Source organism: Rhagoletis pomonella, unplaced genomic scaffold (genome assembly GCF_013731165.1).
Source record: "Rhagoletis pomonella isolate Grant_MI unplaced genomic scaffold, Rhpom_1.0 Rhpom_scaffold_01693, whole genome shotgun sequence".
Classification (NCBI taxonomy): domain Eukaryota; kingdom Metazoa; phylum Arthropoda; class Insecta; order Diptera; family Tephritidae; genus Rhagoletis; species Rhagoletis pomonella.
In genome coordinates, this window is record NW_023460247.1 from 1 (window position 1) to 23648 (window position 23648).

At 33.5% G+C, this 23648-nt stretch overlaps 1 protein-coding gene and 3 non-coding genes across 7 annotated transcripts; 3 read left to right on the forward strand and 1 right to left on the reverse strand.

The window, feature by feature from the left end:
- Positions 1 to 55: 55 nt before the first annotated feature.
- LOC118752615 (protein pelota-like) lies at positions 56 to 6189 on the reverse strand. Of its 4 annotated transcripts, none has more exons than XM_036487505.1 (2): positions 6097 to 6189; positions 56 to 1374 (listed from the first exon to the last, which is right to left on the reverse strand). In XM_036487505.1, the coding sequence occupies exon 2, from the start codon at positions 1369 to 1371 to the stop codon at positions 199 to 201; it is 1173 nt and encodes a 390-aa protein (XP_036343398.1). In that variant the 5' UTR covers positions 1372 to 1374; positions 6097 to 6189; the 3' UTR covers positions 56 to 198. The 4 variants fall into 4 exon arrangements, with proteins under 4 accessions (XP_036343398.1, XP_036343400.1, XP_036343399.1 ...); XM_036487507.1 differs by lacking the exon at positions 6097 to 6189 and adding an exon at positions 6011 to 6043; XM_036487506.1 differs by lacking the exon at positions 6097 to 6189 and adding an exon at positions 5705 to 5772.
- Positions 6190 to 7629: 1440 nt separating this feature from the next.
- Positions 7630 to 7702, forward strand: Trnam-cau. Its single transcript has one exon. It is a non-coding gene; the product is annotated as a tRNA-Met (tRNA).
- Positions 7703 to 12196: 4494 nt separating this feature from the next.
- Trnar-acg lies at positions 12197 to 12269 on the forward strand. Its single transcript has one exon. It is a non-coding gene; the product is annotated as a tRNA-Arg (tRNA).
- A 6603-nt stretch (positions 12270 to 18872) lies between these two features.
- Positions 18873 to 18945, forward strand: Trnar-acg. Its single transcript has one exon. It is a non-coding gene; the product is annotated as a tRNA-Arg (tRNA).
- Positions 18946 to 23648: the final 4703 nt, after the last annotated feature.

Below are 23648 nucleotides of genomic sequence, written 5' to 3' on the forward strand. Positions count from 1 at the left end.
ATGAATATTTTTAATTAACACTCGAAAATAATACTAACAAATAAAATCTAGTAAATTTACGTTAGTCGGTAATTTGTTTATTGTTAATTAAAATAACTTAAATGTTTTGATTAAATATTGTTTCACTAATTACTAATTCATTTAACATATATGTAGGTGTGTATGTAAAAGCTCATCTAATTCTATGCATAAAAGTCATTATTCGGAGTTGACAGAGTCATCATCATCATCATCCTCATCCCCGCTGTCATCAAGTTCCGGCATCGGGAAGCGCAAAATAGCTGCTATGCCGGTAAGATTAGCCAATTGTTCTCCTGAAATATGCATGCTGGAGAATATCTTCACTTCACCACCCGCCTCGCGCACGGATTCGACCAGATTTACAAACTCCTTGCGCTGCTGCACATCCTGACATCGAAAGAGGTTATCCGAAATCAGCAGAGTTTCTATCGCCATCGCTTTGGCAGCCTCCAACACATGCTTTTTGCCATAGAATGCCCTCGCCGGTTCACAATGTAGTATAGTATAGAACTGTTCTAGCACTTTCACTTCTCTAACTGCTTTCGTGTCGGATATTTTCACCATTACGCTGGGATCCTGCAGCACCTCTTTCAAGGATTGCTTGAAACCCGAAGATGAGCGCACAAGTATGAATTTGCTCTTGTTATCCAATAACAATTTTATATCATTTTTCACTGCCTGCTGGTACATATATTCGTAGAACTGATCCCGCACGAATCCCGGCGATGCTATCAGCACACATTTAACTATGTCGAAATTCACATGCCTCAGTATGCCCTGCATGACGCTCTCGTAAAACTTCACCAAGCCTTTCTCATGCTGTTGTGTGTGACCTTTGCGCTTGCGCGGTATTGACACTTCGATTTTGCTACGCACCAGCGTCATGCTAGCCGTAATCAGACAGACATAGGCCAGACCCTCCTGCATTACAATCGCTGCCAAATCGGACGACTGTGTGGGGTCGCAGGCCATTTCGATGCGTTCCAGCGCTATTGTATCCCATTCTGCTTTGCGTATCTCAAATTTTCGATTCAGCTCCAAGTCGAGCGTGTGATATGCACCCATCTTAACGTATTGGTTCTCCTCGATGTTGCGTCCCTTTAAGCGCAGCATGCAGGCTTGTGTATCAAAGTCTATGGACTCGACGCTGATCGTAAGTGTGGTGCGTACACGACTACTCGTCGATGAACCGGTCGCTGATTCATTTTGCACCTTTCGTATGGTTGTGCTCCGCACTTGATCGCCCTCGGCAATCAAATTGTAGGTATGCCACATATCTTCAGGTTCTTCTGGTATCAGGGTCACAGAACCCTGTGCGCCTTTATCGAAATTTCTGTTGACCAGCCTCATTTTCTAGGTTTGAAGTTTTAGAAAAATGAAAGGTTTTTAAAAGGTATGAAATAGCAATGTTTTATGTTAAAAAAAAAACAACGCGCACCAGTACTCTACCAGATGGCAAGTTACACAAAAAAGGACATGCGTACTAAATAAAAAAGAGGATCATTAATATCACACACACAATTAAACGAGAATCGCTTTGAAACTTTGAATAACTTTGAACTATAAATAAGTCGTTTTAAATATTTGTTACGGTTTCTGTCCGATTAAAAAGCTGGTTGTTGTTTGTGTTGTTAGTGAGTTTATAAAATATTGCCTTCAATCTCACTGTAAAGCAGAGTATGAGATGAGAAGTGACACACTACAGTCGGGTCTACGTAAGCGGAACGATCCAGATTTTTGGAAATTTGTATCCTGTTACAACAACAACATGAGAAATGAGCATATGAAGAGATAATCAGTATCCAACAAGGAAACGCAAGCTCTGTTGTAGCCGCTACAACAACAACAACAACATAGGGACAGGGGATTATCTGGCCCTCATCATGTTGAGTGATCTGTCAAGCTAAGATCTCGTTATCGGCGTAATGGGCCGATTTTCGTTTCATTTTTCGAAATGCGACAATCTGATCCGAAATTGTGCTGACTATAGCAACCAAAAGTAATATTGCTGTACCGACGATAACACAACACAGTAGGGAGGCAAAAATATCATAGCTAAACGGCCAAACACGTAAACTTAATTTTGGCCTCTAGATGGAGATGCCGTTCCCAGAAAATCTATATCACGGCAAAATTTTAAAATATTTAGGAGGGAAGTTGCAGAGCTCTGAAAGTGAAATTTTCGTCGATTATGACTCTGTGCACAGGCCAAATATGACGCGGTATAGGCCGCTGCCTATTGGAAGACATTACACAGTCACTTTGACTTCAGCAACAGCTTCACAGCTCAAAAAAGGTATTAAAAACCCATTCGTACCATTGGAAATTTGAAAATACGCAAAAATATTCCAGAATGGGATTGAAAAGAACCCAAGTTCAGGTCCAAATAGTGTACAACCCAATAAAATTAAAAAATATTACGAAATTAAATATGAGTTATAACGCTAAACCACATATCTGAGAAGTCAGTTGTATGGGAGCTACATATGAGTTACAATGAACCAATTTCGACGATTTTCAAAAGTAGTTATGCTAATATCTAAAAACAGTCACATGTAAAATTTTAGTAAACTAACTTTAAAACTTAATTGTTAACCAAAAGAATAAAGTTTAAGCAAATTTTCAAGTACCGTTATATCGAAAACTGGAGCCAATCTTACAAACCCGGGAGACGCCATTAAATTTAAAAGGTCCCAGTCAAGTAAGATCAACTATCGAAACCTTTGTTCAGAAATAAAATTTATTTTCAGAGCAGTAAAACTTCCCTCTTAAATATCTCAAAATTTTGACGTGATACGGATTTTTCTGAAAACGGTATCATAATCTAGAGGTCAAAATTAAGTTTACGTGTTTGGTCGTTTAGCTGTAATATTTCAAAGTTCGTCATATATTTAATTTGGCCGATATGTACCGGAAAAGTTTGTTGCACTGTGCGATAATGGGACCACTCAAAAAGCAGTCGTAAAATTTTTTTAATATGTACCCATCAAGCACGATGAAAATCGGTACATATTCTCCTTATCAAGCTTATTAATTGTATGATGATGAAATATCCAAAAACGTAAATTTTGAATTAAATACTTCTCTATATTATTAATCGCGCGATATATGTATGTATGTATTGAATAGTATTTCCCATACGTACATAATTGGAAATTTTTTAGAATAGTCTTATGTGGATTTCATACGCAGGCTTTCATACTTAGTATGTACATATGTATGTATGTAACTATGTACAATGCACACAAACTTAGGTAAAACATTCAACAACCCAATAATTCGACAAGCAGTACACCCTAAGCTGACGCCAAAGCTGGTAATCTTCACAAAAATGTCGATGCAGATGACAATGATACAAATATGAATGATACTATATAAGCAGCTACAATTATTGGCTGGCAGGGATCAAGGTACTTTGCAAAACAGCATTATAGAGCTTATCAGTCTGAGCACTCAGAGCAGACGACACTCAATGTAAACTTTATTGTCACCCACAAAAATCATGGCACCTATGTATATATATGTATGTACATATATGGGCATATGCATGCACATATGTATGTATGTAAATTTTACATATGTAAGTATACAGCAGAGCTTTCAAATTGGAGTCTGCGTGTGATAACGCAGTTTTATGAACTTACGGAAGTTGTGTAACTGAAAAATTTTATCAAATCGCCCCAATAGTCAGCTAAACTTTAGATGGCTTTAAGGAGCCCAGTTTAAATATTTTGGCCTGGAGAACGCTTCTAATGACAATAAAAATATTTAGTAGCCAAAACATAAAAGTTCAGATCCTCTATGGAATCTCAAAAAATAAAAATTAATTTTTTTTCATCTAATACTCAAAATCGATACTACTATATTCGAAGATATCACATATAAATTTTTTACTCCAATCGGGACCAAAATTTGTATGTCATATCTTCGACTTAAGTAGTATCGACAGATTAAGCGAAAGGTTGAATAACCTTTATGACGGTTTGGTACGATTATAATTAAACCAAGTTCATAGATATGCCAGTTTTTATTTTTTCAATTTTTCATACCTAATTTTTTACCAGTGTAAAAATTGCTGTATAACTTTTAAAACGAGCAGGTTTATTTTCAAATAAAGAAGCTTAAAAGCTTTACAGCACCAAAAGTTTCATACTTCGGAGCAGAATATTTTATTCGCACTTACATTCAGTGTTGCCACGGACAATTTTTTTTTTTTCCTACCAAAACCAACCAAACCCTACCAAAAATTTTGTTTCGAGTTTTTAATATCTTTTTCAATGCCAAGTTTATTAAAAATGTAGATAACATAACATTTAGTTAAACTAAACCAGAGCTAGTAAAATAAAAACAAATAAGCTTAGTGTCAGGGACAAAGAATACCTTTCCTTTTTTGTTATTGTTGTTTCCGAAGAAAAAATACACTGAAGATGGCACAACGCCGAAACCGATTTGTCTCCAAACCAAATTTGACAAGGGAAATTCAACGGAAATTCAACCCAAAATACTTCTAAGAATATTTATGTTCCAAATTTTGGATGGACAAGACAATCGTTCCCCAAGGCTGTTGTTGTTGTTGTTGTAGCGGCTACTAAACCTCGCTCGGGTCGGTTCATCCGTCAACGTTGTCGTGCGTTTCAGCTAAGGGGAGGCCGAGGATGTCCGCGACTTCCGACAGGGTCTGTCCTTAAGCTAACGGGTCCACTGGTTGTATCAGTCTGCTGTTCGTGATACGTAGGGTTTCCTCCACCAGCCGACCGACGGCTCCGGACCATACAAGCGCATTTGGGCTGCATGCTTTGAGAAACCGGAAGCCACCACATCGTTACGCTATTGTGGTTCTAAAGAGTTTTCCAGCTGCCAATAAGCCTTAATCCTGTTTAAGAGTGTAAGGCCTTTAAGGCTACCTGTCTATCCGGCATAATATTTATGATGGCCGAAGAAACTCGCGAACACAGACTTCTATTGCGAAGATTTCCGCTTGGTATATTCAGAGACTTTCTTAGTATCTTGGTCCATGTACGTCTGCCAAAGTATTTCCGTCGTCCATACTCGATCCATCGGTATATAGTTATGATCGCTTCACAGCAGTTCCTTTTAGTTATTCTGACCTTGTAGGGTTTGTAGTAGGATAACTCGGGATCATCCAGGAATAGCTTGAGAGCCTCCAAACGACCCCGAAGATCTCTACTTTTCATTCTGATTGTATTGAATTTCCGTGGGGCGCTCCAGCAGGCCGCTTTTTCAATCAGAATAGACAAGAAAGAAATGCCTGTAAAGACATCAAAGGCATCCGTTGGACAGGTACGCATAGCTCCTGTGATGGCTACGCAGACCAGTCGGTGCAGCTGCTCAAGCTGGCACCCGCGTTTACTCGCCACATATGTAACAACGGGTTTTACTACCGTATTTAAATACCAATACATTACATAGGGTGATATTCCCCAAGCCCTACCATGAAGCCTCTGACAGGCATAAAACACACTTGTAGTTTTGTTGGTAGCATTCGAGAGATGTGATTTCCAATTGAGCCTTTTGCCCTGAGCTACGCTAGATACTTCACCTCTTCCGAGAACACAATTTCTGTCCCTGCTAAGTAGGGTCTAGAGTTTTGTTAGGGAAAGCCCAAATTTTCTTCGATTCTACGCTCTACACTTTGTCCTGTAATTTTCATTTACATATTTACCCAACACTTATTTGGCGAATTTTCTTATCTATCAATCACATCTTAATTTTTCCAAAAACTAAAAGAACTCAAAACGCTTATCAGAATACAAAAAGACTTTAGCGGCAACAAGGGCAGAGCTGAGCACATGGATGGCGCTTGCTAGAACGCCCGTGCAACAAAAACAAAACGCGGGTCAACCACACAAGCAAACGAACATACGTACTAATTTCTATGCACGGCAGAGGCAAATTATCTGAAAGAAAAAAAATGCACGGGCAACAACTGAAATTTCACATATCTTCGCACAATACGCTATTCACATACAAGCCACGATCGACAATCGAAAAGCTAAACTTCTTAAAACTGGCGCTTGTTTCTTTTTGTTTAAACTAATAAAATTTTCTGCTCACCTTTTCGCTGGTTTTATATTTTTGCAAAATGTTCTTGTCAACAAAACTGACAGCTAGCACTACACCGAATGTCAAACTCAGAATAGAAGACAGCGAGTGCTGCCATATGGACGGATTTTTATTTGAGTGTACTAAAAATCGATAAGCTTGCTCGTTATCGAAAAAATTAAACACTATTTGGATCAAAGAACGTAAATGTATAAGAAGCGACAACTCGTTACTTTGAAAATGTGCCACGATTTTGACCAAAGAACGTAATTAACATATTATGTAAATAATATTACGTTCTTTGGTAAACTGCAATCAGCTGTTCGATATTTATCCAACTTTAAATACGCCCGCTGCCGCTACAATTTATTTTTTTATAGGAAAAAAAACCACGAATCAGCAGAAACATGGCTTTCTATACTAACAAAAGAAAGATGAAAAGGACGTTCACGGTTGATAAAATTACCGAGTACCAACTAGCAGGTGTGAAGACCCTTGTTGTTATTTTACTTTAAAGCAGGGACGGTAATCATTATGAGTAAAACAATTTAAGCCAGTATTTATTCATTATTTACGATTTTTTTCGCTAAAAAATAATAATTAATATTGACTTTTATTTTTTCGCTCAACGAGTATGATTATTATTTTTTTAACAAATATAATGATCATATAATGATTTTTATTTTTTCGCCCAGAGACAATAATTGTTATTCAGCCTTATTTTTCCATTTAAAGGCCGTACAGACGCAATTTACTAATATTTTGGAACTTATTCCTTTTATTAGGGTGTCGCTACCTCTGAAACGGATTCGTCGGAAATCATGCTGGTATAGCTTTTGAGTTTTTTGAATGATCATTATTCTCAAGTGAAGAAATAGAACTCAGTCATAATTATTATATTTGAGCGAAAAAAAATAAAAATCAAGTAATAATAATTACCTTTGAGCGAAAAATCAAAACTCAAATATTAGTTATTATTTTTAATCTGTATTGGTTAAACTCGAAATATAAAAATCATTGTAAATTGCAGTAGGACGTACGTATACAAATACGTGAGTATATTAAAATTGTTTTACAATAATTACAACTTGTTGATTTTTTTGGTTAAATTTAGAAAAATAATGATTATTTTCCGTCCTTGCTTTAAAATCTTTTTCATGAGGTTTTTTTTTTATTTTTGAGGAACCCGCGTAAATATTTCGTGTTTTATCTGTCGGGATCCTTCGAGATTTTTCAAGATAAGAATTGACTCAAGAGAAAAAAAAATGTTCCAAGTACTTTTCCATGGCACATTGGCATAATTATGTTTTCTTTTTATCGTAACAACTGCCTTGTTTATATCGAATTTTAATTTTATACTCGATTGCAATAGAATGCGGCTAAAGTGTTTTTTTCGATAGCACTCAAATTACTCCAATAATAATTACAAATATCTGGCAAGAACCTTACGTAATATTATTTGAGTGGCAACACTTTCAGAAAGTAGTGAGAACATTCTAAAGCGTCCCTAGTTTCAATTGCGCTCTTTGCCAGAACCCCGACATAGCCTCGGTGGCGCAGTAGGCAGCGCGTAAGTCTCATAATCTTAAGGTCGTGAGTTCGAGCCTCACCCGGGGCAGTCAATTTTTTGCATTTTTTTCTCTTTTTTATTTTGAGTTGCTGGTAAATCATTAAATTAATTGCTGAATTATTATAGTTCTTTTTGTTTAATTAAAAGCTTGCCAACTGCGAGTGGGGAGGCAAAGTGTTGGAATGTTAATTTGGTGAACTACAACTGTTGAAATGAAAATGCATTCATCAGCTCGGCCGAAATGTCTCACTTCATTTGGCAGCAATCAACAGGTGCGTCAGACGCGCATTCGTGTGCAACTTAACAAAAAAAAAAACCGAATCTTATTAAAATGGCAATTAATATGCAAACATAAAATCGATTTGCCATTTAAATTACTGCTATTAGACCTCTCAGCTAAATATGTATGCATGTAAACAGTTGGAGACAAGTTGACTTCATTAAATTGCTTAATTACGACGATAAATCTCAGATCCGTGCGTACATTGCTTGTTTTTTTTTTTTTTACCAAATTTGAAGTTTTCTCCGTTAACATTTGTGTTTTTTTTTAGAAAATTGGAAATGACAAATTTAGATGTCGCTCAGGGAAAATTTATTGGCGCTTGTGCAAATATTTAAGTTCGTCATTGAGTTTGAAAGATACAGGCTGTTAAGCTGCCGAACTAATTGATGTCGAACAATTTATTACAAAGTTGCTTTATTTTGTAGCAAGCGACATTTTTTTATGAAACAAAAAATTGGTTTTTATATTTTTGTTTGCCTTTTTTTATTTAAAATGCGCTTAATTCTACAAAAGTGCCGAAATGGGGCAAATAATTTATTTACAAATGTATGTATGTACATATTTGCATACATAAAAAGTTTTTTTTGTACAAAAGTTTTTTTTATGGCACATATGTATGCATCTAAAAATGTGTTTACATACATACATACATACATATATAAATATGTATTTATTTAGTTGCTTCTTGCGCTTTTAGTTAGCGAAAAAGTAATACGATGAGCATTCGTTTCTTCAATTAAGCAACTGAAAAGATAACGATCTCTGAGATTTATTGCTGTCAAGCTTATGTATGTATATACATACATACATACATATGTTCGTTGCCGTTTTTTATATCAACTCATTCACGTATTTTTATTGAACAATTACAAAACTAATCAAAACCTCATTAACAATGAATGCGCGCATATGAATATGTATGCATATGTATGTATGTATGTGTTTATGTTTGTTTTTTGTGTTTATGTATTCACTTCCTCACATATTTGAGATTACTTGTGTCATTGAAAACAGCTTAAAAATGATCTCTTACTAGAATATTTGTATGTATGTATATAGTACATATTGTATACATTTATATAAGTACATATATGTATGTATGTTCATATGTAATTGGTATGCGTACACATGTGTTTACATTCATAAATTGGCGTAATGAATAGGTGTCCAGTATTTCTGGATCATAAACATCCCGATTGTAAGCATTACCCGCTTATAAGCACTACGAAATTTTTTAGTTCGTTTCCTCTCTATACATAAAGTTTACTGGTTTTGCTTCACTATTTTCTCGTTAACCTAAATATTTCATAATATTTTTTTATTATATTTTTTTTAAAGAAGAAAATAGTTAAAACAGGTACCGAGAACGAAAAGTATGATCGAAATTAAATGTCGTTCTCGTAGTTTTGTTCCCAAAAATGCTTCAAAATCAAAACCAAAATGAAAACAAAACTGTCAAGAACGTTCTCAATGGTAATTATATAAGCACAAAACCCTGTGGAACGTTTCCAAAGAGAACAAAATGCAAACAACTTGGGAACATTTCTAAGAGAACTAAAAGGGAACAAAAGTTCAAACTTTTTCTCGAAGCACAATTTGGGAACTAAAATGTCAGGAACTTTCTGACACACAACGAAACGGGAACAAATCTTCTCTGAACTAGGGCTGTGCGATTAATTGATTACTCAAAATTTTAATTAATCATAAAGTAAATAACTCAATTATTCGATTAATTGGAAATTATGATTACTCAAAAGTTCAGTTACTCGAGTAATCAAGATTTTTGATTAACCAAAAACAAAAATATTTGAGTAATTTGCTTTATGATTAATCAACATTTCGAGTAAAATGAGTAATCAACATTTCAACTCTTTACATATGTATAAAGTAGCTAAAGTTCCTTGATACAACGTTTCTGTTTTCAAAAATTAAAACAAAAAATTTGTTTCATATACAGAATGTAAAAAAGAAAATAAGCATTTTCCAAAGCAAACTCTTTTAACGAGCAAAATTATTTTTTTTGAGTAATCATATTTCAAGTAACTCGATTAATCATCGTTTTGAGTAATCAAAATCTTGATTACTCGAGTAATTGATTAACCGAATAATTGATTAACCAACTTGCTCGAGTAATCGAATAATCGCACAGCCCTACTCTGAACTATTCGCGAAAAATGAAAGCGAAAAGAAAAAATTTTTCACATAGCGTTCATTAGTTTGAAATGCTTGAATATTAAAATTAATCAAAAAATAACTGGAAGATTACTATGCAAATTAAGTCAACGAAAGACTAAAGACACAAAATTTTTTTTTTTTTTTTTTTTTTTTTTCACAAAAAATGAAAAATTGTTCCATAAATGGTCACCCTAATGCTAGATGAGCTGGAAGTCTGGCTTCCTCTGGCTTAGAATTAAAAATCGTTAATCTTATTTAAACGATTTTTAGTCACAACAAGCAGAGTCCCCTCTAATTAAGTTAGTTAAGTTCTCAAAATGTTTGTTCTCTATCAGACTTTTTTTCTTATTTGATGCTCCTCGAAAACGTTCTCGATACTTTCTTTCTCATTTTTTTCTCACTGGAAACGTTCCCGAAAGTTTCGTTCTCATTCTGTACTTCTTGGGAACGTTCCCGAGAATTTCGCTCGCATTTTGTTCTTTACGGAAACGTTCTCAAACATTGTTTGTTGATTTTTGTTTTTAAAATATTCATATAAAGCAAAGTTAATATTTAAATTTGGATCATTTCATTGTAAGTGGTGGGACATTTGACTCCATAATGTGACCAAATGTGAATTATAACTATGTCGTCGGAACTAATACAACAGTAAAATAATGTATACAATTCCTTTCAAAAAATAGCAAACAATTTCCAAGTCCTTTGTATTATTTGAATGATTGTGACTGGTGGGACACTGAAAATCCATCCATTTGACCTTTGTGCACTCAAAGCCGATTTTTAGAGAAAACACTCAATTAATTTTCGGGCGAGATTTATGGTGTTGTAAAATATGTACTACTAGCAGACTCGGCGAACTTCGTGCCGCCCAAAATTATATTTTTTTATAAAAAAATTTTTATCCAACAATTCACGTACACGATTTCTAGTGGCGCATTTTTATTTACCTGATTTACATTATATATTCAATTGTTAATTTGTTTAGATATTCTAATGTAGGTGGCCCAATATTCGAATTTCGTTAAATATGTTATCAAAAAAAAGTATATTAAAAGTAATTTTTGTATGAGAATATGTATTTAAATAGAAACTTGTTTAAAGAAAACAAACTCCCGATTACGTTCGCATTAGTCCTGCACGACTTTACAACTCACTTTTTAAAGTTAGCTTATAAAAGTGAGGTATTTATAGAAATCCCACAAAAAAGCTAACTACAAGTTAATTATTTTTAGCAATTGATAAATTTTTACTGCTAGGTACTTACATAAATACATAGCTATGTGCATCTCATAAATCTATGTATGCACATCAAGTCAAAATATTTAATTTATGTCTGTCTATTGCTAAGTTAAAGTTAATGTTTCCAATATGTATAGTATTTCTATACATTAAAATGGCAAATGGTAATTTTCCATAGGTTCGTATTCCCACCAAATTCATTTAGCAACCGTATACGCTTTTCAAATGCGCCGCCTTTTTTATTTTACTAACCCATAAACGAAGATCACTACATTATTGTCATAGCAACAGCAAAAATCTTTTATCGGTATCGTCTAAAGTTTTCTGCATTTTTTTGTTGTTGATATTTTATGGGCCAATTTTACGATCTGACAGCTGCAAATTTTTTCTACCCATTTTCATTAATAAACTCCACAAACCATCCACATGTCAGCGCGTGTTGCTGCAACATAATGGACAACTGCTGCCTTAAATGATTGCTGTCAAATGCTTAGTGACTGCAGTTGCCCCCGACTACAGCACTCCCGCCACGGACGTCAATTATATTTTACGATCGCTGGCAATTGGCACTTAGTGTAAGGTTGTGTGTGTGTGTGTGTGTTTTTTTTTCTGCCTAATGCCTAATAATCGGCAACAATGGTGACGGCCGCTGTGGGCGGCAATGAAGTGTTGTTATTAATAAAATATTAATGATAAATGTTTGAATTTGTTGTTGTTGCAATACCTAATTACACTTGCACGTAGAGGAGTCAAAAGTGTTAATAAGATTTCTTGAAATAAATTAAGTGTTTGAATACTTTTTGGTGAGTGTGTGTTGGGTGTAATAAGTGGCGACGCGAATACAGGGTCCTGTGGCGCAATGGATAACGCGTCTGACTACGGATCAGAAGATTCCAGGTTCGACTCCTGGCAGGATCGGTGGTAACATGTAAATTTTTTTAAATACTATTTTTTTATTGAACACTTTTTTTTGTCACTATTAAAAAAAAATCCAAAAAATTGTTTCGCTGACCCAGATAACATCTAAAACTATAATCATATTGCAAGCTATGTACATTAGGGTGGTCCTTAAAAAAATAAAATTAACGATTTTTTCAGTCTCACCCCCCAATCGGTAATACCACGGTCACAGATATCACATATAAATTTTGGTCCCGATATGAGACGGTTAAGGCGTGTTGCACCGGAGGCAAAGTTCAGATTTTTCTCGGGAGATTTTTTAAAGTCGATACTACTAAAGTCGAGGATATCACGTATAAAATTTGGTCCCGATCAGTGTCGTGTTAAGACTTCTTCATAGGGTAATCTGAACTTTAACCACTGTGCGACACGCCTTAACCGTCTCCAAATGGGACCAAAATTTATATGTGATATCTTCGGCTATAGTAGGGGTTGGGGCTTAGGAAATCTGATGTAAAATTTGCTTCCTACATTTAAGGACCACCCTAATGCACATATGTATGTACGTATATGAGCATCTACCACCAGCTGTTATATTTTTCGACAAAAACGCGTTTTTGGTCGCAAATGGTGGTAGGTGGACCTATCTTAGAAAATGCATTATCCTCAGTTTTGTAGAAGGAACAATATTCCATCGTGAAATTGTATTTAAATGAGAACTTAAAAAATATACTAAAAAAAAGTAAAAATAAAGACTCATACTCATATACCCATAGGTGCGTATGTAACGTATACGCCCCGTAGCACCATACGCAGTCATCTAACGTTTACTCGTACGCCTTAAGAATAACATTTTCTCCGTTTAATTTTGACATTTTGAAGTATCTTAAATTATTAAAAGAAAGAAAATTAAAATTTCAAAAATTACAAAATAGCTGCGACAAATACTCTGCATGGTGCCACTTTTGTACTTGTTGCAGGATTAATGCTTTAGCGAGGGAAAAAAAATCAATTTAAAATACAACGTTTTTATAGAAAGAAAGCTCTAATTTTCTGCACTATCCGAAGTAAAAGTATGTAGGTAGGTACATTGCGATCATCTGATTTCACAGCTTTTCTGTGCTTATTTATAATCAAGGCAATGAAATTAGTTATTACAACTCCCAGCATTCATCGGTCAAAAAACAAAAACAAAGTGGTATATATTTGCAAATTATTAAGTTATCATTGAAATTAATGAATTCCAGTCACACTTCACAAATTGCACTTCGAAAAAACCAACTCCCACCCAATCAACTCATTCATGCATTCTCGTATACTCTCGCATACTGCATTCGTCAGTCTGATTGCCTTCGTTGATTAATTGTTCAGATGTCTGACGTGTCGACGATCATGATGACGGCGGCGGCGGCGGCGGCGGCGGCAAAGACGACATTGCAACGCCAACCATTTTCACACCAAACAAATATGCAAACATACAAACATACATACAAACAAATATGCGAAGAGGCATGCAATACATAGTTACAAGACCGGAGGCATTCAATGGCAACACCAACTATAACAACAACAACAACAATGCGTGCCCTCTATGTGTGCCATGAGAAATGCATACAAATATTTATAAGTATGTATAAAAATCGTATTTAAGTGCAAATGCATTTAGTATGTATTTGGAGTGGGCATCCAATAGAAAAAAAAAAAAAAAAAAAAACAATTGCAATGCGCATACGATTAAAATTGCACAGTAACAAACAAATTGCAAACGTTTAAATTAACATGGCTATCTTGTCTGCGATCGGCCAACGGCAGTTTGGCGTCAAATAGAGCGAAAAAAATTGAAAAATTCTAGATGTATGTATGAAAAAGTAAATCTTAAAAAAAAACAAAAGTGTATAAAAATTGTTGGCGTTTGCGCTTCAATTGATTGCACGAATTGCTTTTTATTAGTTGTTGTTGTTGTTTTTGTTGTTGTGTTTGAGGCGCTGCTGAATGACAATTATTGCCCGAGGGAGTTTGCGCGAAAATTATTCAAATTTGTTATTTGACTGACATGCCAGCAGCAACAACAACGACTGACAGCAAGCAGTAGCACAAACCTGACTTGGAGGAGTAGGAATGGGGTAAATGAGAAATAAATCGATTGCTTGTTCGAGCAGCAAGTGCATTTAGAAGTTGCGCATGCGCAGAACTGTGCGAAATGTTTGCTTTGAAACGAATGCGCACTGCGCATGCGAATTGGTAATTTATTACAAAATATAAGTAAAATAATTAAAACAAGTAATTTTTAAGCAAAAAACAAAACCGACTTCGATTCACATATAAAAATTTAAGATTATCGTTAATTTCTTTACCATCCACTTATAGGATCTAAACAAAGTTATGCGGTAACATACATACATAAAATAAAAAAAATTAACAAAAAAAATATTCCGACGAACTGCTAACCTCCTCCGTTTTTTGAAGTCGGTTAATGAAGCACAGCGATTTGTATGGTTGGTAAATGAAGGCGCCACAAAAATTTTATTTTTTTTTAATTTCCAAAAAAAACATAATTATTAGGTTTTAATTTTGAAAAAAAAAAATTTGAAGGATATCTATTTTTGGCTGGCTTTAATCATTTTTTAATGCGCCAAGAATCACTTAAGAAGACAAATCGATTTAGTTTACTGTTTAAGCCGGCGCTCATATCATTAATAAATATTTAAATTTATATTTATTACTCCAGTTGCAGCTAAAGTACACCCATGGCCAAAATAATACAAACGCCTATTTTGACCACTTTTGGTTATATATCTTCTGTTTATTTAATATTTATTTTTTTTTTTTTAATAAAATTGCAGCTAAATGTCTAATAAAAACCATATAAATTCATATTTCAAGCATTGTGCAAAAATTATAAAAATTCTGTAAAGTTGCATCTAAATGCTCAAGTTTTTAATCATATTTTAAAAAAATTTATTGAGTGTGCAGTTGGCCATAAAATTTAAGTATCATAAAATGTAAGTTTTAAGTTGCTAAAGAATCGCTTTGATATTTTTTTTTTGGTTAAACCAGTTTGGCATTTTTTCCATACAAAAGAAAAAAAAATCGAAAATCTGGCAGAAAATGTGGAGAAAAGAAATCGTCAAAAATCAACGTGATTCTTTAACAACTTAAAACTTTATGGTACTAAAATTGGCTATAAAACTGCATACTCAATCATATTTTTTAAAATCTGAATAAAAAGTTGAAAATTTAGACAAAACTTTGCAGAATTTTTATAATTTTTGCACAATGTTTGAAATAGGAATTTATATGGCTTTTGTGTAAATAAAAAAGAAATATAGCCAAAACCGGTGAAAATAAGGCGTTTCTATTATTTTGGCCATGGGTGTACATATATTCAAATCATACAATCGTAGCTCAATTGTTAAGATTGAATTTGCTGGTGCAATTTTCTTAGCGCCGCACAGTGGGAAGAAATATATCGTTTTGGACACTAATCCGCTAACTACTCGCATTTTAATCAATAACATTATTATTTATTTATTTTTTTCAATACTCATCATAAAATGTCACTGCGATAAGTTGGAATTTTTATAATGAGACGAATTCTGGTTTTCGTACAAATCGAAAATTTGAAATTTTTCTGTAGTAAATAATAGGAAAGTTTCCTGACTTTCGATTCGTACGAAAACCAGAATACGCTTCAACATACAAAACTGAAGCCAATTTGACAGAAGAATAGGCTCAAGACTTGAGGATCACGCCGTTTCCAATTCCTCTGTCATATTGACTTGAATTTTCTAGGTTATCTACTGTGTTATAAAAATTCAAATTTAACACAGTCGCATGTTATAGTAAAACTCCTTCTGAGTATTAAAAAATTAAAAAATAAAAAATATAATATAATAAATTAAGATTGGCGTAGTCAGCAGACTTTTATCCAAAGCGATATATTTTTTCCCACTGTGCGCCACCTCCTGTGTGGCAGTGTGTAAGGAACTTTAACACACTTCGACTCACCAGATTGTCAACTCACAAAAAAAAAAAAAAACTCTACACTTTTATGCATGTTCTACGCTTTCTGCAATTCGCTTCGTTGGTGGCATTTCAACAAAACGATCGTACAATTGAATTCCGCCAGCAGAGCAAGTGGAGCAGGCAGGCGACAAGCGTCAGTTACGCCTGTCAAAGGCGATTAGAGCAGCAATCTAACTTAATAAAGCAAAAAGCCAAAACAAAAAATAATAAAAATTTTATGTTTCAACGCTCTAAAAAAGTTTCAGATAAGGCGAAAAATATATTAAAATAACCATGAACACTTTGATTTGAAAAATACATTAATTACAAGGAATAAGCATGAGCAGAACATTTTTAAAAACATTTAAACATTTACTACATAAAAAAGCATGTAACGAAAATGATGAATGACTCTAACCCGATTTACATTTGTACTCGTAATATTCATATTTCTTAGCAGCAAGTAGGCACTTAAACCAGCCAGCATTAGCATTAGAGGAGTATTGTAATTTGTTTGTGAAAAATTATGTCAATGTCGCAAATGCATGTTCCAAATCGCATTTTGATAAATGTAGATTTGTGGTAGTTCCTAACTATTGTGGGTGTGTCGTATGTAATTGCTTAATGGACATTGAAAAAGTCAGCGGGCCGCAAACGGAATAGAAAAGTTTTGATTTTTTTTTTAGAAATTCATATTATTCATATTCATATATCAGCTGTGGAACGAGATTGTCAGATTATAGACTAATAGCTACATCTCTAAGAAAGAAGAAGGAGGCCGATTAGACTTTAGGTTTGCAAGGGGATTTTTACAATTGGTTTCAAATAAAAAGGCAGATGAATTTGTTTACATACATAAAAAAAATGCTTTCACTCAAAAAAATAAGCGGCATGAATTAGAGCAACAAACTTTTGCTTGACAATTTCGAACATAAATTTTGTTGTATTTCTATTAAATTTGCGTTTGCGTTTGTCGGTTTATTTATTTTGAACAAATATTTTTCCCATTCCCTCCATGAACAATCAAAATAGTGCCATAATTGCATTTGTTAGCCCCTTGCACAAAGTCGGATACGAGTTATGTTGTTTTTCGTTTTACATGTAAAATTTCAATTTTAATCGAGTGTTCTTTTCGAACTCGTACAGAAAACATTGGAGCTATCCCAGCGAAACCGACCCAGATTACTTCAATAAAAAAAAAACACCCGAATATTTTTATTCCGCCTATAGTAAATAAATGGAAACCAAAAGTGAAAAGTGAACCGGTTCGGGGAAAATTAAACTCATGATACAAAACTTGAAAAATACTTAAGTGGATCTTCATTTCAAACAATTTTTTGCAGTGGTTTTCTGTTCGGTTTTGGTTAGTGGTTTAGTTCGAAGCCCGAAAAAAAGTTGCGGTTCGGTTCAAAATAGGGTTTCAGCCCTGCCATATAAGTTTTTAGTAGTTTGCAGTCTATTTGTTTATTTTGGACTAGAAAATGTCAAACCAGTTAAAAAAAATTGGCATTTTAGAGTAAAAATGAATGACAATTTCTGCTACTGTAGTACATTCGATGATGTGTCGGATCATTTTTTTTCCATTTATTACCTAACTAGCAAATGCCCGGCTTACTTCACAGCGCCTTAAACGTATTTTTGTATTGTTATTCCCCTCCAAAACCCGAATGGCCTGATTCCTAAAAAATATTATAGATTTAAAGAGCTTTATGAAGTGAGATTTTCAGACAAATGTGTTTTCGAAGGTACTTAGAAAGTATGTAGGTAAAATATTGACTTTCTCATAGGAATTAAATTTATCGTCTTATAACTCGAGTCTGCATATCGCGCAATTTCTTCAAAGATGAACTAATTCAATATCTTTCTCGTCAGTTTAACTGAATTCAGTTTTTCAAATAGGTGGCAACCCGCTTCAACAATATTTTCGGCAGTAAAATTTCCTAAACTTCTTTAGTTTTATACCCATATTGCAATATTTAATTTATCTTGTCAATTAAATTAAATTAACATTTTCAAGCAGGTAGCAAGCTTCTATAAAAATATTTTCGGCTATAAGCTTTCTTAAATTTCTTTCTTTTGACATCCGCATTCCAATAGTACCTTAATTTTATCATTTTACTTAACTGCAATTTTACTACAGGTGGCAACTCTAAATTTTGTTTTCTTTCTATATTTTAAGTTGGACCTCTACCAATACATCGGTGAAAACTACATTCAATTCAATGCATTCGTTTTCGAGTGATGCGCATACAAACATACATACAGACAGACAAAATTCTAAAAATTGTTGATTTGATTTCGGAAAGACCCCTAAAAAATTTGTTTTTTTTTTTAATATTTATAATGTACAATTTTATTATTTGTACCTATTTGTACAACTCTTATGCAACGTTAAGTATGCATAACTGAGCTATTAAGAATGTTTTTCGTTAAAACATTCCAAACATATCAACAAAAGAGCGAAGAAAAAATTAAAATAATTCAAACATAAAAATGTCATCTTAAAATTTATTACAGTTTAGCACTCAATGCTAAACATAGAACGAACATAACACGCATACTGCCCTAACCACCACGCTAACCTTAAGTTAGCACTCGTGCATGCGCTTGTCACACGGTCCTGTGGCGCAATGGATAACGCGTCTGACTACGGATCAGAAGATTCCAGGTTCGACTCCTGGCAGGATCGACGAAGCAAAATTTTTTTTTTCTTTACTTTTATTTTTTATGTTATTGGCTTGGCATAATGCTTATAAAAGTTAGCCAAACGCTGAGATATAACGCACAGCATTCCAGCAGCGCTGGTTGGCTTGCATGCCTACAGTGACTGTTGTAACTATCGTGAGCTCAAATGTTTTCGAACAATTACGTTTTATAAAAAATATTTTTTTTTTTCTAGTTTTGCATATCGAAGTAAATACATACATATGTACATAACTATCTATATACATATAGTATTCATGTCGAAAATTCTGCTTAGAATTTACATATTAACTTGACACTCGAACAAAATGTCAGTTAACTGAGCTGTTGAATGATAAATTGCGCTGTGAAATTAGGTTTTTGTTATTGTTATACATATTGGATTTTTTTTTTGTAATTGCAAGTAGCAATTGTTGCAATTAGCCCACGGCAACGCACATAAAATTGTGATTGATGATTTCGAGTTGACATAGAAAAGTCAGCGAGCAAAAGTATTTACATGCGAAACGCTTGGTGTATGTGGATGCATATGTATGTACATATTTTTGCAGTTCAGTACTTAATGCATACTTTTATATATTTATGTACATTTGTATGTTTGAGCACAATTTGAAATTCGTGCGTTATTAACACAGTCACCGCCCTCCAGACCAGCATCCACCAGCCGCCGCCTGCCTTATCTAGAGTACACTGTAGAGCACTCAGTACTCAATTATTAGCAAAATACAAATTTATTTGATTAGCTTTATGTAGTTAAGTGATACAAATGTGTGCATACATGAATATATACATACAAACATACATACAGTGACTCAAACAAATGACGACGTGTTGATTTTGTTTTTTAAATAACCGTTATGTTTTGCGAGCTACATTTTTGTTGTTGTTATTTTTCTATGAAAATACCGACCCAAACCATATAAATCACAGTTTCAAACTCCATAAAAAAAAATTAGGAAAATTCAAAAATTTGTTATCAATAATTCAACTTTTTAATCTGAATCTTTAGAAACTTTTTTTGGGTATGCAGTTTTATAGCACATACAACTTTTGTCTAATGAAGTGCAAGTTTCAACCGGCTTTGATTTTTGAGATTTTCTTTTTTTTTTGGAGACTGCTTTTGGAGTTTTTACAAACTTTTATTTTTTTTTTATATAACAGGTGCAATTTACAAAAACTGGCGTTAATTTTTTTTTAATTTTGTTGCCATATTTAAGAAATACGCCACAAAACAAAATCCCAAAAATTCATTGAAAAGTGGAAAATTTGTTGAATTTTCCTAAATGTGGTATAAAGTTTGAAACTGTGGATTTGGACGGTACTTTTAAAGAAAAATACCAAAAAAAATTTAACTCGAAAAACATTGAGAATATTTACAAAAAAAAAAAACAGTCAAAACGTGGTCATTTGTTTGAATCACTGTATGTACATTCGCACACACATTTGTACGGACAAGTGCCCAGCAAATATGGGTCAACTATTGTGGGCCGCCGAAGGTATTAGTGTGTCAATTAAACAACAGTTGCTCAGCGCAATACAAAATTGATAAATCGTTCAATGAATGCCTGGACAAAGTTGGTTCGAAATTCAACAAACAACAACAACAATGTCATTTTAGCGATTTAAATGAAAAATGCGATTTCGTACATACATTAATCATCATTCTGCAAACACATTTTTCAGATATGTATGTAGTTTAATTGAGGCGGCACTTTTCGTCAAAGCCCAACTCGGTGATCATAAGCGAACGATCGGGGATTGATTTTGACGACGCTATAAAAATGCAATTAATCACACAATTAAAAATGTAAAATAGCAAAATAGGTTAAGATTAAATTAAGTTTGAACTAAGAGTGGTTTACAAAATTACGAAATTGTACTCGAAGTCCGTCAGAATTGCTCTCCTCATAACTCGTCTTGAAGGTTGAAACAAGAATAGACAATACATCGGAACGGCAATCCTTCATTTAAGCTAGGTTAGAAGATCATCTATTAAGAAGTGGACATGGAATTATATAGACCTAGTTGCACCCGTAGAGGGTGGCTAGTTCAAAAAGGTGGCATCCCAGATAAAAGTTGGTTTAAAGTAAAACCGGTTTTGGTCTCGGTGTTGTTCCATTTTCAGTGTCGAGTAGTTTCAACTGGAGATCGCTGTTTAAAAATAGGATGATTATATATATATTTTTTGTATTTACATAAATCATAAACCTTGGAAAACACTCATCCCTCTAGGCCTTCGGCACTTAATTCCTGGCAAATCTATAACAAATCGATTGGTTTTTAGTCGTTCTACCTTCGCTTAATTTCGAGCTTCAAATTTTATAGATGTTGTTCGCTTTTATTAAATAAATGTACATACATACATACAAACATACAAACATACATATGTACATAAGTGCTGCATACATTTCAAATAAATATAGAAAACAATCGAAAAATGTGTGTCTACATGCATTTGTGCTTTTGTTATGAACATATGCTCATACATATGTACATATATATATGTACATAAGTATGTATTTTTGCTACTATTTTTTATTAGGTTTCTGTTTGCTAAAAAAAAAACCAATAACCATGTGAATGAACTCCACATTTCAAGTTCAAAGTCAATTGGCTAAATTTAGGTAGACGACTTCAAGCAGTTGGCGATAAAAACTTAAAAAATTAAGCAAAAAAAAAAAAAAAACAAACAGACGGACGGAACGCTACAACACGCTTGAAACTCACGCCCTCCTCTTACTTTTTAATTTGAGATTTGTGTAGAATACGACTTTTTGATAAATCACATTCTTTCCATCACTTCTACTTTACAAGTATGTACATATATACAATTGTATTTACATATGTATGTATATATGTACATACATTAGGGCGGGTGAAATTTGTTAACTATGCGGGTATGGCATAGACGTATTTTACGCGAAATTCTAAGCAAATTTTTCTTGGCAATGTCTTATTTTGCTCTAGTGCTATAGGGAGTTTTGTAGGAAGAGGGATCTGTTTCTGGACTTATTTCTTTCGTAAAATATCTTCCAAAGAACGTTGCATTTTTATATCTTAAAGGAGAAAAACGTATGCGTATTTTAGTTTTCCTGGAATTTTATTCATACAAATAAAAAAAAATTTTTTTTGCATACATTTCAATTTTAATAAAAAAAATTTCAAATTAGAAATTTCGCAAATCTTGCTTACTTTCGAAGCGAGGTATGTACATACTTTTCGCGTGACAAGAAATTAAGGGGACATGAAACGGTGGTTCTGATTCTAGATATATGTAATAACAAATTTTGATATGGACTATTTGCTGTGAACAAAGGCTGGGGATATTTTCGTCTGATTTTGTTCAAAAAGGGAATTGAATATTTTTTTTTAATACGTGGAACTGATGTTAGAAAAAGATTGTCTAGCCCCGAGTTTATCGAAAAACTTTTATATTTTTATCGTCATATGATGAAAGTCGAAAAATGTTTCTTCTGCATAATTTTCTTATAGCAGCCACCATATGGAACTGGCCATTTTGTATTTCGCAATTCTGTCATCAGAGTACTATACACTACCCGAATGGTCTAAGAAATCGCCCTAATAAATATGTATATATATATGTATATTAAGGTGGACCTAATTTGTAGGCAGCCAAAAAATCTACTAATTATGAGCCAAAAGCCTTAGATAAGAACATGCTCCCAACATTTACTGGTATCGAGAAAATAGATTTATAATTTCTCATTTCAATGGCGAACCCTGTATTAGGTGCTCCCAAACTAGATTACTTTACAGACTTAGCAGAAACTGTTTAAGAGAAATTGGTCGATTGGAATGTAGCTAATAAAATAGGAGCGGTATGTTTCGACATCAGTTCCTCCAATTCAGTAGATTAAATGGTGCAGCTATGATATGTGAAACAAAAAAGCGGTCACAGTTTGTTTTACCTTCATTGTCGACTTAGAAAACGGCACTTAGTGGAAAAATAAAATGAAAACCATATTTCTTTTATTTACTTCAAACAAAATATTTATTATATTCTATGGAAATATTTATATTTTAAAAATATTTATATTTTAAATAAATTCATTAAGCAAGATTTGGAAAGGTCGACAGGAATTAAAAAAATTTATAAACTTTAAGAAACTACCAAAAATATAAAAATGTTGGGCCATTTCAAACTTCTGACTCAAGGCGCAAATTTCAAACCTCTTCCAATCTGGCAAATTTTTTTTTACATATATGTATGTATCTTAGTTTTTTCCATTACCCCTCAACTTTTTGGGTATGTCCCAATTAAATCTACAATTTTTGTAAAGTTGGTACACCTTAATGTAGTATATGAGTACCAGTAAGAATATATGCACTTACATACATACATTTATAATTATGTATATAATTGTTCTTAAATATTTTCTGGGCAATTTTGAGTGCTTTTTTTTGATTATTATTTATTAATATTTATTAGGAATTGAAATATGTTTCCAATATTACCGTTGGCGGACTTCCGACCCCTGCAGCGTCTGGAACGAATTTGAATTGTTCATATTTTTGTTGTATTGTTTTCATGTGTATGTTTTTACCACACATTTTTTTTTTTGTCAAATTTACCGACGGAGGCGTTAGCCATTAATTTAGCCATATTTTCAATCAATCGATGGATTTGGAGTCTGTTTACATTTTTTTTTTAGTTTTATTTATTTATTT